Genomic DNA, 14,226 nt, shown 5'->3' with positions numbered 1-14,226 from the left:
CGGTGGGGAGGCTGCCCAAGGTCCCACAGTCAGAAAGTGGCACCACCAGGTCACAAACCACCATCCCAGCCCTCCCCCCACAAACCCTTCCACAACTTCCCGTTGCTCAGGATAACCACAACCCTCCTGGAGGTCCACGGCAGCCCCCCTGCCCACCTCCTCCAGCCTCCTCTCCTAACCCGTTCCCTCCCCGCAACTCTCCCCATCCTGGAGCCTTTGCATATGCTGTTCCCTCTGCTGGAGGAAGCCCATCCCTATTCGCTGGGCTTACAGGTAAGTTTCTCAGAGAGGCGCCCTCTGACTCCCATTCCCGTGACTGGCGGCCTCCTTTCTACTTTCTCATCCGGTTACTTACGCGGCTGCCCAGCACAGACCTCACAGGTGGGTGGAGGGTCTGTCCACTGCCCACCCACTGCCCACAGCTCACTCACTGAGTAGTCACTCTGTACCAACATTTATATGGCCCATATTTAACTCCCATAACAACAAACAACAACCCTACAGGAGAGGTGGTCTGCTCGTTCCCCATTTTACAGAAGGAGCAGGCTCAGGAAGGATAAATGCCTTGCCCAAAGTTTACACGTGTGGGGCCCGGGATAGGAGTCCGGCCCTGTTCTGCCTCTCCGGGGTATAAGCATTTAAGCATACAGTAGGCACACAATAAATGTTCACGGAACGAATGAGCAAAGTGGCACGCAGAACACTAGAACCAGGCCTGCCTGGGTCTGGGGACCTCCCTCTGGCTGTGTTATGGTCAGGGTCCAGGGCTAGACAGGGCCCCTCCAGGTACCGCCCCTGCCCTGCTGGGCTATGCGCCCCAGCTGCTCCTCATTAATTAGGGCCTTTATTACCTGCTTTTAACAGGAGCCAGACACTGTCTTGTCCCAGGCAGGATGGGATGGGGGCTACGGAGAGGAAGCCCCCTCCCCTCTTCTCTCCTCCTCCCTTTAAGGCCACCCAGCTGGGCAGAAGAAGAACCAAAGGGATACAAGCCAGGTGCAGGATGAGGGCGGGTGGGGGCCCAGGTGGTCCTCCACCCTGGACCCCTCCCTTCCCCCTCCTCATGCTCATGACCACCCCCCCACCAGCTGTGGCCGCTGGCTGAGTCTGGGCCATTGTCCCAGGGAACGGGGGAGGGTGGGGACCCGGCACAGTGGGAGGCTTGTGCCCTGCCCACACCTCCCCCCTACCCGTCAATGGGGCACTTGTCAATTCATGTCCCAAACATGGCGGAAATCCCGTCGGCCACGTGGCTGTGGGCAGGGGAGGCCAGGGCCTAAGGATGCTGGCCAGGCCTAGCTGATCAGAACCTGGGGCTGACAGGGTCCAGGGCCCAAGCCTGTTCCCCCATTCTGCCCTGGGGGTCCACCCCAGGCATCTGACTCTGAGGGCACCCTGGCTCCAGGCCATGGTCAGGGGACTGCCCACCCTAGCACCCCCATGATGCCCTCAGGGACTCCTAGGGTCAAGAGGCCTAGCAACGGATGTGGCCCCCCCCCATTGCTATGTGACCCTTGGCAAGTGACCTGACCTCCCTGCGCCTCAGCTTCCTTCTCTGTCAAGTGAAGCAGGGATCCCTCCATCACGGAGCGGTCGTGAGTCTTCAGTGAGATGGCAGGAAAGCTCCTCACCCCCAGAGGCCATTCCTCAAATAACATTCATTGCTGTTTCCAGCTCTCTTGGGGCTCCCCTCTCCTCTCCTGCCCAGGCTGTACCCCTCTCCCCCATGCCTCTCCATCTGACTGCATATCTGCTCCAGAGAGCCTCTGAGGGGGCCTCCGGTCTTCTCCTGAGTCCCTCTGATGCATGACCGGCGCCATGCTAATATCCTGGCACACACACAGCAAAGTCCGGCCTCCAGGCCTTGGCTATCGCCCCCCCACGCCAGCGGGTAAGCCTGTGACTACCTCCCCGCTCTGGCAGCCCCTCCTCGATCTCCTCAATCAAGTGGGCCCCCAGTGCCGTCGCTTATTTCCCAAAATTGCCTGAGCTACTCGACATGCTCCAAGCTAGTCCACTCTGGGACAGGGCACAATATGGCTCTCACCTCCTTTGGCTTGAACTTTCTATCTTTATTAATATGATCTGTGATTAATGTAGTAACTGCTAGCCGTCCCCGCTTCAGGCTTCAACTTGTGACCAGACTTTCTCATTCAAAACACTTTCTGGTCAGACCCTTGACTTTGCAAGCTATCCTCTGCATCTCTGCATCAAGTCCCCAGTTAGCCTGGGGCTGAATGACAAGGATATGGCTCCTAAGTCATTGCCATCAGGTCCTTAAATCAGACCCACGGTTGCCTTTATTCCCTCTCAATTTCTTGCCTAAAACGCAAAAGAACCCCATCTCCTCCAGGGGACCTGGAGTCTTCGGCCACCCCTGGGCTATAGCTATGCCCTCCCCTAGACCCCACACAGCTATCTGTCCTCGGGTCGACACAAGGCTGAAGTCACAGCCCCAAGAGGCTCCAAGTCAGGTCCAACAGAACAGCCCAGAAGCCGCAACGTGTTCTGTGGGGACCCACACTAGTCCCCAGCCCTGACTCTACGCCCACCCGATGGCCGCATCCCTCTTGTGCAGGGACCAGGGCAGGCAGGCTGCGGAAGGCCCTCCCCACAGGGGCAGAGTAGAGACCCTGCAGCTTGGGGTGGGCGCGTCCCTACCAGGGTTACCCACGTCCGACGTCCGTCTGTATTCACACACCAGCATGTCCCCCTGACACGTGCGCGTACACAAGGGCACAATTCCACTGACAAACACATGATCGTGCACGTACACACACACAGGACACTGACACGTGTCCTCATTCATGTACTCATTCATTCGAGCAATTACTGAACATATGCCATGTGTCAGGCACGATGCTTGGCTCTGGATCTATTGTAATGAACAAAACAAAACCTCCTGCCCATGAGGAGTTGACGTTCTGGAGGCAGAGTCCGGTGACAAGATAGAGGGAGAAAACCCCAGATTGAGAAGGTAACAAATGCTATGGAGAAAGCAGAGAGAGGGGGCGGGGGTGGCAGGAGAGCAGGGATGAGTTGCAGTTTAATAGGATAGTCAGGGAGGGTCTCACTGAGAAGAGATGGGAAGGCGGTGAGCCACAGGAATATCTGGGAAGAGCATTCCAGGCAGCGGGGAGCCAGTGCAAAGGCCCTGAGGTATGAGCATGCCTGTGCTTGTTCCCATGTTCCCATGTTCCCATATTCCCATGTCGTTACACCGCCCAGACTTGAACGCTCACTGAGCCAACGGCAGGCCCAGCCCAACCGCCCTTCTGATGATCGGGTCTAATTGGAGCCAGCTCCAATACCCAACTCAGTGTCGCAGACCCCCAGCTACCCCCACCCCAGGCTGCAGACCCCACAAGGGAGAACCACAGAGGGAGAAGAGAGCTCAGGGACTGAGACGGTGAAGAGGAGAGCGAGGGAAGACCCCGAGGGAGCAAGCGTCCCCAAATTCCACAGACGGACAGAGGCTATGGCTGTACCTTTTGAGGGCTGGAGGGACCCAGGTCAGAGGCAGGCAGGGCTCTCCCACTGATGCGGCCCGGAGACAGGCGGAGGACAGGATGCCCTGGGGCCTCCAAAGGCCAGGCCAGTGGAGCCTCTGGACCCAACTGCACCCCCCCCCCAAGCCGGAGTTTTGCCCTTCCCTCCCCTCCTCCTCCAGCCCTTGGCACTCCAGGGGTCTCACAGCTCACATCACACAGCCCACAGCCTTGACCATCTGAGTGAGGACTCTGAGGCCCGGAGAGGTCAAGGGGCTGAATGGAAGTCACCCAGGCCAGCCATCCGTGGTGGATCGGGACCCTCGGCACTCGAGAGGCCCCGTCCCTGCCCCACTCTAGGCTGGCACCCAACTGTGACAGGAGCCCCAGGGTCCCACTCCGGCCCTGCTGTGGCAGCCCTGAGTGAGCCGGACACATCACCTCCCTCTCCTGCCTCAGCACTTCCCTCTTGGAAATGAGACACCACCGGGACTTCACAGAGCCCCGAGACTCCCAGGAGGCAACTTCTGCAAAAACCTCTGGCCTGGGTGTGGCAAAGACAAAGGACAGTCAGCCCCTTCCCCCCTGCTGCCAGCCCGAGGCAGAGTTCCCCAGCTGGAAGCAGCAGGACCGCAGGAAGCTGGGTCCCTGCCTCCAGAGCGCAGCCCATAAGGCTCTTGGTTTCCCCCCATCCTTGGCATAAGCGGCCCAGAGAGTGTGAGGGGCTTTTCCAAAGCACACAGCACCAGCCACAGGCCCCAGCCCGAGGTGGGGCACTGACCTACCCCGTGGATCAATACAACCTCAAAGTGGGGGGCAGCATACCAGCGGCGAGCCTGGCGAACTAGGCTGTGCGTGCCCCGCGGGACAATAATCACCGTCCAGGCAGACAGTTCTGGACCGTCACCGTACCAGGCACTTTCCAGGCCTTCCGAACACCCAGTTTACGCAATCCCCGCAGAAACCCTGAGAAGTGGGTACTAGCTACAACTGTATTCCCACTTCAAGGATGAGAAAGTGGAGGCACGAAGAAGCGCAGAGATCCGCCCAAGAGAGGGGCCGTGGGCAGGCAGCAGGGCTCACACTCCGGCGAGTGCACAGGCCCTGACACATCCCACACCTGCCCCCAACCCAGGGGGGCAACGTACACCCAGTGGCAGCAGGGGCTGAAGACTTTCACCAAGGAGAGGAGCCCCCCCCCCATACGCACACAGCCAGGCTGTGAGGGAAACTGAGGCCCAAAAGAGGGGACAGTGAGGAGGAAGAAGGCGGGAAGGAAGGGCAGGCAGCCTGGGTAGGGCAGGGCCACCCCTGGTTAATGATCCAGTTAATGATTTCTGCTCCCCGTTCTTATCAGAGGGCAAAGTCCAAGGGTAGCAGCCAATCAGCAGCCCTGCTGGGCTCTTACCCAGCAGCCTCAGCTGCCAGGGCCCCCCCAGTCCTGTAAGCCCTTGAGAGTCAGAGAGTGGGGGCCAGGTCCCCGGGAGGAGGCCATTCTGCCCAGAGCGACCTACCTGTCTTTCCCCCAAATACCCGGCTTGACACTGCCCAAGACCCCAGGGGGCACTCTGCCAAGGCCCCCAGACTCAGGAGAGGCGCTGAGGCAAGCAGGTTGGAGAGAGCCTGCTCCTCCCCCCCACCCCCCACCCCCGCACTGACCCCAGGCCCTCCCAGAGAGTTGGCTTCCTCGGGTGCACCCCCACCCCGCCTTTGTTCCCATAGCCATTGTTGCCTCCAGTGACCCTGAGAACGTTTCCTGCCCCCCCCAGCCCCATGCCGCCCTGTGCCCTGTGCTGGGTGTTGGGGACATGGGGATGAGTCAGACCCCCCACTACTATTTCCCCTCCGGCTGGACTCAGGACCCGGGGAGGAAGAGCTGGGACAGGACCCCTCCAGAAGGCACCCCATCTCATCTTCTCGACAGTCAGGGGTCCAGCTGCCTCCCTCATCCTCCTCCTTGGTGCACCACAGACAGACAGACAGACAGACAGGCTGCCATGGGGCACGGTGCCATGGAATCACACACCCCAACTCAGCCCCAGACCAGGGTGGGCATCCCCTCCCAAGAATCGTTAGGTGGCCTCCCCCTGTGGCCTCCTCCTGCCCCCCGGCTCCCCCAGGCCACTCTTCCTCCCCCAAGGCCCTGGTGGCAGAGGACAGAGCTGGGGGCTTGGTGGCAGCTCTGGCTAACGCTGGCTAACTCCCTTCTCTCGGAGTCGTGGCCCCTGGGAAAGGGGGCCAGTGCCGGCTCCTCCCTCAAGTGGCTTTCAAATCAGGATCCCAGTGCTCTGGGGGCTGTGGGGAGCCCTGCCGCCCCACCCCCTGTGTATCAGGAGGCCATGAGTTTGCCTTTCTTTGGTGGCTACAAAAAATCTCATTGGAAGCCCCTGGTCTGGTCCAATCCACCGGCCTACCCCAGGAGGGGAAATGAGGCCAAAGCAGGGAAGTCACCAGCCCAAGCCACCCACCAGGTCTGGAAAGAGTGAACGCCCTGGTGAGGCTCCAGAGGCCAAGCGGAGATCCCCCCACCTCTCAGTGGCCTTTTCACCACCTGCTGGAAGCCCAGGTCCCCTAGGTCTCTAAGGCTTCCCCCACAACAGCTGCTTTCTTGGGGGAAGAGGGGCGCACTGCTCACTCAAGCCCCAGGTACCCCTGGAACCAGGGGTCAGTACCTGCCACCTCCCATGCTCTAAAACGGCCCTTGTTCCCAGGGCTGGGAGACAAGGCTCTCAAATCCGAAGGCACCATCAAGACCTTCTCTGCCACCCCCTCCTGTCTCACAAGTAAGGAAAAGGGGTTCAGAGAGGGTGACAGCTCAGCACAGGGTCACAAAGCTCTCGGCGGCAGGACCCGAGCCTGCACCGGAACCTCTAAGGTTCTGTCGGGCTCCTCTGATGCCGTCTTGCCCCTGTCCCTGACCGGGCTCCGGGAATCCAAGGCCCCAGCCAATCAAGATGCTGAGGAGTGTAGCTGCCACCACGACCCTGTTACCTGCTGGGAGCCAGTGCATCCTGCCTGGAGGGTCCCCTCTCTGCAGGCCCTGTGCCCGCAGATCCAGGCGGCCGGAGCCTCCTTCTAGGGGATTAGCAGGGCGGTCACGGGGGCCCGGCTGTACCAGCCTCGAGGGGGCCGCCCTGTCCCAGCCTCCCACCCGAGGCCCAAAGCGCCTTAGCCCCCAGCCCACCACCCCGGGGTGGGGCCCAGGCTGGCCCACTGCACAAGCAGGACCCAGGACATAGGCCTGGTGTTCCTAGAGAGTGGGCCATGGCAGACAAAGGGTCCTGACCGCCCCTGCCCTTCAGCAAAGCCTTTTTCCATCTCCAGCCCAGAGCTGAAGGCATAGACCCTGCCCCAGTCCCCCCTGTCCACAGGGAGTGACCAAGGCCAAGTGAGGACCAGAATGAGAACTCAGGTTCCAGCCCCAAGCGCTAAGAGTTCAGGAACAACATAGCCACTTGCACAACACTCACTTGCTTTCACACTTACACTCATGAGCACACTGAGGCCTGGCCCTGAGGTCCCCCCCACACCACTGCACACCTGCTCCCCGCCAGGCTCTCCCCTCCCAAGTGGCCCCAGAGACTCCTAGCCCTCAGCGCCAGTCCACTTTCCCGCTCATCTCAGGCTCTGGGAACACTTCTCCAGCCCCTGGCTCCCTCCACCCGCCTCAGCGGGCAGCCCCACACCCCCCCCTGCTCCCCACAGACATTCTTGAGTCTCCTCTTATCTCTCTGGAGGGAGCAGCACAGCCTCCCCGCCAGGCCAGCCGCATGGCTGAGCTGTGGCGTCAGCCCCCACCCCCCACCCACGGCCAGGAGGGAAAGTTTGGCTCAGGAGATGGGGAGCATGGGCCAGCCAGGCCCACCGCTCTGCCTGAGGTGAAGGGTCCTGGGGGAGGACGCAGGGGGACATCTGCAGGAAGCAAGGGGGGCCTGGCCCATAGGTCGTCCTGGGTATCTAGTGGGCTCAGGGCAGCCCCAAAATAGTACCCTTTCCCTCCTTCCCAGGGGCCCCCAGCCCCCATAAGGCCCCTGGAGGGTTCGTAAAGGATGAACAGTGTCGAGGGAGAACCAGAGCACCTGGGACTGATGGGGGGACTGCCTAAGATCCTCACATGGCCCAACTACCTAGGAATCAACCATTTAATTTAGTCCAAGCCTGATTTCTTGGGGTCTGGATCTGCTGGGGTGTCCAGAATCCCAAAGTGAGGAGGCCTGAGGCTAGAAGATGCCCTTACCTATTCAGCAAGCAGGAGCAGACACAGGCGGCTACCCCCCAAGTCACAGAAAGGGAGACACTGAGGCAAAGGAAGGCCTTCCTCTCTCCCTCCTGGACTCCAAAGGCATCTGGGTCTTACGCTTGAAACTGGGGCCGTGATCCACCGCCCGGAGCCCAACAGCCCCAGCAGAGGGGTGCCCCATGGATCACCCCGTCCCCAGGGGCAGGTTCACACTGAGGAGTAGGCTGTGGGCTTAGGGCCTGGGGAAAGAGGGTGGGGACAGAGGCTTGGCTACCCAAGCTGGTGGACAGAAGCACAAGAGGGGCCAGAGGGGCTGGCGAGATGTTCTAGGGAGGCTCTGAGAAGCAGAGTGGGCTGGGAGATGTCAGCCTGCGCCTCTGCCTCCCCTTCCCACGCTCTGTCCCATTCCTCCAGAATCCAGCACCCTGGAGGAGGGGGAAAGACCTGGAGGAGGGGCAGGGCTACCCAGGAAAAGGGGAGGGGAGTCTGCGGGATGTAGGAGCGGACCTCCAAAACCACAGTGCGTGTGTTGGGGGGTGGGGAGCAGGGGTAGAAGAAAACACTATAGATTGTGTGTAGATGTCTAGATCCCAACCCTGGGGAGGGTCCTGTCAGGGTTGAGGTAAGGGGGTGAGGTCACTCCTGGTGTAGGGGGCAACAGCCAGAGGGGGCATAGCTCCAGGCACAGGTGTGGGTGGAATAGCCCTGAGGAGACTCAGAGGGCTAGCAGGATGCAGGTCACCACTTTCGGAGGGTCTCAGAGTATGGAGCTGGCTGGCAGCAGGGATGCTGACTTTGAGAAGGTTCTAGCCCAGGGAAAGCATTTCAGGGTGGGGGGGAATCCAGCCCATGGAGGAATGCTGGGGAGGGGTTCCAAGGCCTGAGTGAGGGAGAGGTAGCTGCTTCAAGGGGAATTTCAGCCTTGGGGGAGGGAGCAGCCTTGCAGGAGGTGGGTGACAATCTTGAAGGGGGTCCTAGTCTCAGGCAAGCACAGTGGGGAGGTTTCAGGCAAGCACAGCTCCTAGGAGTCAGGCTGGGGGTAGGGTGTCTACCTGAAAAAGTCTGCCTGAGTCTTTAGGCAAGGGGCCCGACCTCTGGAAGGCATGCTGGGGGGCTGGGGAGCCAGACTAAGAGGCATGGAAGACTGTAGAAGGCATGCCGGGGTCCCGGCCTCAAAGAGGGTCCGGGAGTCTGGGTCTGTATGAGGTCCCAGGGAAGCAGAGCAGAGGGTCCCCAAACTCCCGAAGTGCACTAGGAGTGGGAGGCGTCAGGTTTTAAGGGAGACTTTAGGTCCTGGAAGGCATGACGAAGGAGCAGGCATGGAAGGGGAGCCAGCTCCAAGGAAGCTGTGTGGCGGGGGAAAGGGGAGGGGGTGCCCAACTTTGGCAGAGGGGGGCAGTAACCTCCAGGAGACTCTCAGCCCTGGGAGCCAGCCGGGAGGCCAGAGGAAGCTTTCTGAGGAGCCCCAGCGTGGTCGAGGCACAGTTGGGGGTCCCAGTCCCCGGGGAGATCGGCTGGGGGTCCCCAGCACAGGGGGGGTCGCCGCCGCCCCCCCGCCCCCGGCCGGCCCGCGGTCGCTCACCTTCGAAGAAGCGCTGCAGCGCCTCGGTCTCGTCCACCACCTCCATGTCCGGCCTGCCCGGCGCGCGCTCCGCCGCGGCCCGCTACAGCCCGGCCCGGGGGCGCGGCATCGCTGGCGCGGCCCGCGCCACAGTCCCGGCTCGGCTCCGGCTACGGTCGCGCCCGGCCCGCCGGCGCGCTCGCCCCTCGCGCGGCGCTGGCCCGGCCCCCGCCCGCCCCCCGCGCCCCGCCCGCCGCGCCCAGCGCCCCCTGCCGGCCCGGCCCGCGCTGCCGCTCCTCCAGGCGGCGCTGGGCGCGGGGCGACTTCCCGGGCGGGGGGGGGGGGGGGCGCGGGGGGGGGTCACCGTGGGGTTGGGGCCGGGGTCCGCGGCCACGCCCGGCCCCGCGGTCCTCGCCCTCCCGTAGGGCAGGGGAGGGTCAGCAGGCTTCTGAATCAGCTTCTCGGGCCAAACCTCAGAAGACACCCCCCATTTCCTCCCTCGGCCCCCCGACCTCAGCAAGAATAGCAGCCCACATCTGGTGAACGGCCTGGCACTGAGGACTTCACAGTGTTACGTCATCTAACCCTGGCAGGTAGCCCACCGAAGACGTACTACTACTACTACGTGCATTTTGCTCTGAAGCAGGCGGCTCGGGCTCCGCGATGAGCAGTCCTGTCTGACGGAGGGCTGTCCGGTAACTTTCCCTGATGACGGGAGTGTTCTCTGGGCGACTGGGTGATCCAGGAGGGCAGCCACTAGCCACACGTGGCTATCGAGCACTTGAAATGGGGCTGGTGAGGCTGAGGAACTGACTTTTCAATTTTATTTCATTTTCAGTAGTTCAAGTGTATACAGCCACGTGCTGCTACGATATTGGACAGCACAGGTCGAAGGCTTTCAAGGTAATCGGGGTCAAAGCCAGCCTTCAGAGCCAGATCCTGGCGGACCCGGAAAAGCAGCCTCTCGGTCACCGTCTCCCTGTGTGGTAGTGTGAGGCCCACGGGTTCTACTTCCTATCCTAGTGTGTCCGGAATAAACCCACCATCCCCGTCCCTCTGTCTCCACCTGGGGAGCGCCTCCTCGTCTCTGTTTCTCCAACTGCACTGCCTCTGTCCTCAGTGATGGCCTCTAGAACTTCCCAAATCACTCTTTTCTTTTCTTTTTCAAGATTTTATTTGTTTGAGAAAGAGGGGTAGATGGAGAGGGAGAAGCAGACTCCCCTCGGAGCAGGGAGCCCGACATGGGGCTCAAACCCAGGACCCTGAGATCATGACCTGAGCCTAAGGCAGATGCTTAACCAGCTGAGCCACCCAGGTGCCCCTCAAATCACTCTTTTTAAAACGTCAAGCGGATCACGTCATTCCTTTGCTAAAACCAGTAGTTTCCTGTCGTGTTCAAAACAAGATCTAAACCTCTTGTCCTGGTTTCCGAGGCCTTCTATGATCTGCCCCTGCCCGTACCACTGACTTCAGCTCCTCCTCTTCTCTCCACTGCTCACTAAGTCACAGCCCCCAAGGCCTCCCTGCCCTCACTCAAACACGCCAGGTGTACATCGGCCACCTACCCTTCCATCTGTCTACAGTGCTTGTCCCCGCAGGCCAGGTTCCTTCTCGCTCATCACCTCTCTGACCACCCTACCTGAAGCAATTCCCCCTACCTGCCCTTCTTTCTCACCACGTAAAAGATTTTTACTTAGTGTTTGTGATTCTCCTTCTCGCTCTCGATTGGAAGCCCTGTGAGGGTGAGAGATTTTTTTCAGACCTGGTCGTTGCCGCGGCTTTGACACCAAAAACACTAGCTGGGACACAGTACGTTCTCGGTAAATATACATGGAATGAATGGACAATGGCATCTTCACACGGCAGAATCCTAGATCTCTGAAACTGTGGAAGCAGAGAGTTCTGGAATCTCTGACCTGGTGAATCATCTCACTTCGGACTGGTGCTGCTCCCAGCCTCTCCGGATCCTCAGACACAGCCAGTCAGAGCTGGAACACTGATCCCACCCGACCACTGTTTAACAGATGATGAGACTGGGACTGAGACCCCAGGCCCGGAGGGGTGGGAGGACCACCCCCGCCAGCTGAGAGGGAGCCACGCTGCCCGCCAGTGGCCCCCTGAGGAGAGCGTGAGGGGCGAGCCGGGCTGCTCAGTGGGCATGGGGGTGAGAGCCTGAGAAGCTGCTCCCACCCAGGCAGCCCTCCCCTTCCTCGGGGGCCAGCCACGGGGGAGGGGCGGCCGGGGCCTGAGCCCCAGATGTGGCCCAGTCAGCAGGCCCACGGTGGCCCACCGAGGAGGGTCAATGCCACAACAGTTCTGGGGCTGGGGGAGGGGGCGCCCAGGCCGGCGGGCGCCTCACAATGAGGTTCTGTCCCTCCAGGGGCCGCTCTCGGAGCTGTTGCTCCTAGATATATAGAATGGGGTTTTGCTGGAGGCCCCAGCTGTGTGTGCGGACGGTGCTCCCCCCGCAGGGGCCGGGCTGAGAAGGGGGGAGAGGGCCACACTGAGATGCCTATTCTTTTCCAGCTGATACACCCCAGAGGTTTTTTTGCCCTCTGCAGCCTCCCTTAAGACAATTGTTATTCTCTGCTCTGCCCCCTCCCCCACCCGGTCAGGCCTGCCTGCGGACAAAGTAGACACCCGCCTACGCCATGTGATTTTTTTAAATGAATTTATTTTAGGAGTTGCCTGGGACCAGCTGGAAAACTAGCTCCTTTATAAGCCTCCACCTACCCACAGGTCTTTCCACCATATTCCACATGGTGCTGAAATGTCCACCATCTGAGGGCCATCGTGATGATCTCAGCATTGTCCTTGTATGGGTCATCAAAGGAGTGAGATATGCATAGTTTGTCCCCAACACCCCAACTCCTCAAGTTGGATCATTACGCCTCTGGGGTGGCCTTGAACTTGGATGGGGTGGGATGGAGCTTCTTGTTCATCCTGCGGGAGCTGGCCTGGCTAAGGGGGTTCTGGCCCTACCATCTCCCCTGGTCCCCTAGGCCACTGACCAAAGAAGCAACTGCCCCAGAGGTTCCCATCCCTGGGCCGGGGGAGAGGAGTGGCTAAAGCCCCAGACTCGGGGGCTCAGCCAAAAGTCGATGCTGCCACCCCCAAAGTCTGTAATGAAGCCTGTCTGGGACAGGGCGGCGGCTAGGACTGGTAAGGGAGCCCAAGGGAACCTTGCATAATCAGGACTTCAAGGGAGCCATCCGTAGAGGGGAGCCCGCCCCACCTGCACCCCCTGTCCCCACCAAGCCATAATGAGCGAGCAAGTTCATTCCTGGCCCAGCAGACGCAGCTGTTCCTGTGGTCATCTCAACCATCCTCCAGGGCCTGCCTAGGAGGACTCATCTGCAAATCAGCCTATTATTCCCGCCTTGCCTCTCGGGGCAGGTAAAATGTCACAAAGTGCTCAATAAATGCTGCTTGCTTCTATTCCAGACAGTTCCTGGTGCTCAGCATTGGCTGGTGAGTGACCGCAGGGCCAGAAGGAGGCAGCGCTGGGGAGAGGGAGGCAGGGACTGAGGGTAACTGGAGGAACAGAGTACCCAGCAGGAGCCCAGGCCCAGAGAGGGTGGGACCCATCAGCTGGCCAGATGGCCAGGCCTACCTGCTGCGGGACTTCTGACCCCCCATGGGCTCATACAGCCCCGGCACCCGCCCCTTTTGCAGAGGAAGGGAGGAAGGCCCAAGGGGTGGTGAGTGGGAACCCAGCATCGGTGAGGCTTCCCCAGACTTGGGTGAGAGGGGTGGGGGGAGGACAACCTCCCTCCCACCGTCCTCCCGACGGAGGTGGGCAGGGCCATCCACAGGGCCTGAGTGGGGATGGGAGGCACAGCTCTGCTCCAGCCCTTCCCAGAGTTGCCCCTCCTGAGAGCCCTTCCCCACACATTCTGACTGTGTGACCTTGGGCAAGTCACAGAACCTCTCTGGCCCCAGGTTGCTTCTGCTCCGCTAATTGGGCAGGATAGTTTGCAAACTCAGTGAGACCGAGTTTCTGAGGAAGACCCTTGGAAAACCAGAAAGTGAAGGTGGAGGCCAGAGTCCTCAGCTAGCAGGCCGGGATTCTGTCCCCACAGCCTGAGTCACCTTAAGCGGGTCTTTGCCTTTTGGAGCCTCTTCTGTTCCGAGAGGCTGGGGGAGCCAGGCACTGTTCTATCACCTTCCCCCAAAATCCACCAGGTGGGGTCCCTCCAGACTCAGGGCTGAGAAGGTGGGCAGTGTAGGGAATTGGAGGGTCAAGGTCAGGTCAAAGCTTGGCTGGCTCAGTGCCTGGGCCCCTCCGCTGGCACCCTGGGACTGGCTAGAGGAACAGCGCCACCTGCTGCGTGGAGGGAGCGGGCCTGCCCGGCGCTGACAGGTGCCCAACAAACCTGCCGCTCACCCCAAGTCCCGCAGCCGTTCCCCAAGGCCTCACTGTCCTGGAGCCTGCATGCGCTGGGGTCCCTGGGGTGGCCTGGCCAGCTATTTTGTACCCTCCTGAAAAGGCACTCAGCAAAGGTTTCCAGTGGCCCTCGCAGTTCAGTGCTACCCCACTGGGGGGCTTTAGTGGAGTCCTTCCCCCTCTGCTGTAGTTCCAAGTATTGGGGGGGAAGGGGTGGGAACTGTCAGACCAGTCTGGTACCTCACAAGCTGGCTCTGTGGTCTTGGGAAGCTTACTTACCCTCTCTGTGCCCCAGACCCCGCAGGGAGGAGAAAGGGACTGACAAGTCCCATCTTTTAAGGCCCTGATGAGGACATGAACACGGATGCCCCCCCCCCGCTGTTCATCTGTCACAGGGGCAGGGCTCAACAAGGGACTGCCCCCATTGGTGTGGGGCTCTGAGGGTCTTCTCATCCCTCACTGTGGCTCAGAGTGTGGTCCTAGCCCAGGGCATCGACAGCAGCGCCAGCCAGTCTCCGAGGGCCCCTCCCACGCCTGGCCTCAGTAGCAG

At 60.8% G+C, this 14,226-nt stretch overlaps 1 protein-coding gene across 7 annotated transcripts in view; it reads right to left on the bottom strand.

Moving 5' to 3' along the window:
* MYRF (myelin regulatory factor) overlaps nucleotides 1–9,410 on the bottom strand; it is a 33,218-nt gene extending 23,808 nt beyond the window's left edge. For 6 of the 7 annotated variants that reach the window (XM_057317164.1, XM_026487768.4, XM_057317168.1 and 3 more), the window contains exon 1: nucleotides 9,311–9,404. In XM_057317164.1, coding sequence (XP_057173147.1) covers nucleotides 9,311–9,356 — 46 coding nt within the window. In that variant the 5' untranslated portion in view covers nucleotides 9,357–9,404. Of the gene's footprint in view, nucleotides 1–9,310 lie in introns of all 7 variants that reach the window. The other variant, XM_057317167.1, reaches the window with a different exon arrangement.
* Between the last annotated feature and the right edge of the window lie 4,816 nt (nucleotides 9,411–14,226).

The sequence above is a fragment of the Ursus arctos genome, unplaced genomic scaffold (genome assembly GCF_023065955.2).
Source record: "Ursus arctos isolate Adak ecotype North America unplaced genomic scaffold, UrsArc2.0 scaffold_23, whole genome shotgun sequence".
NCBI lineage: Eukaryota > Metazoa > Chordata > Mammalia > Carnivora > Ursidae > Ursus > Ursus arctos.
Note: the sequence above shows the minus strand (reverse complement) of the source record. Positions and strands in the feature narration are given on the sequence as shown.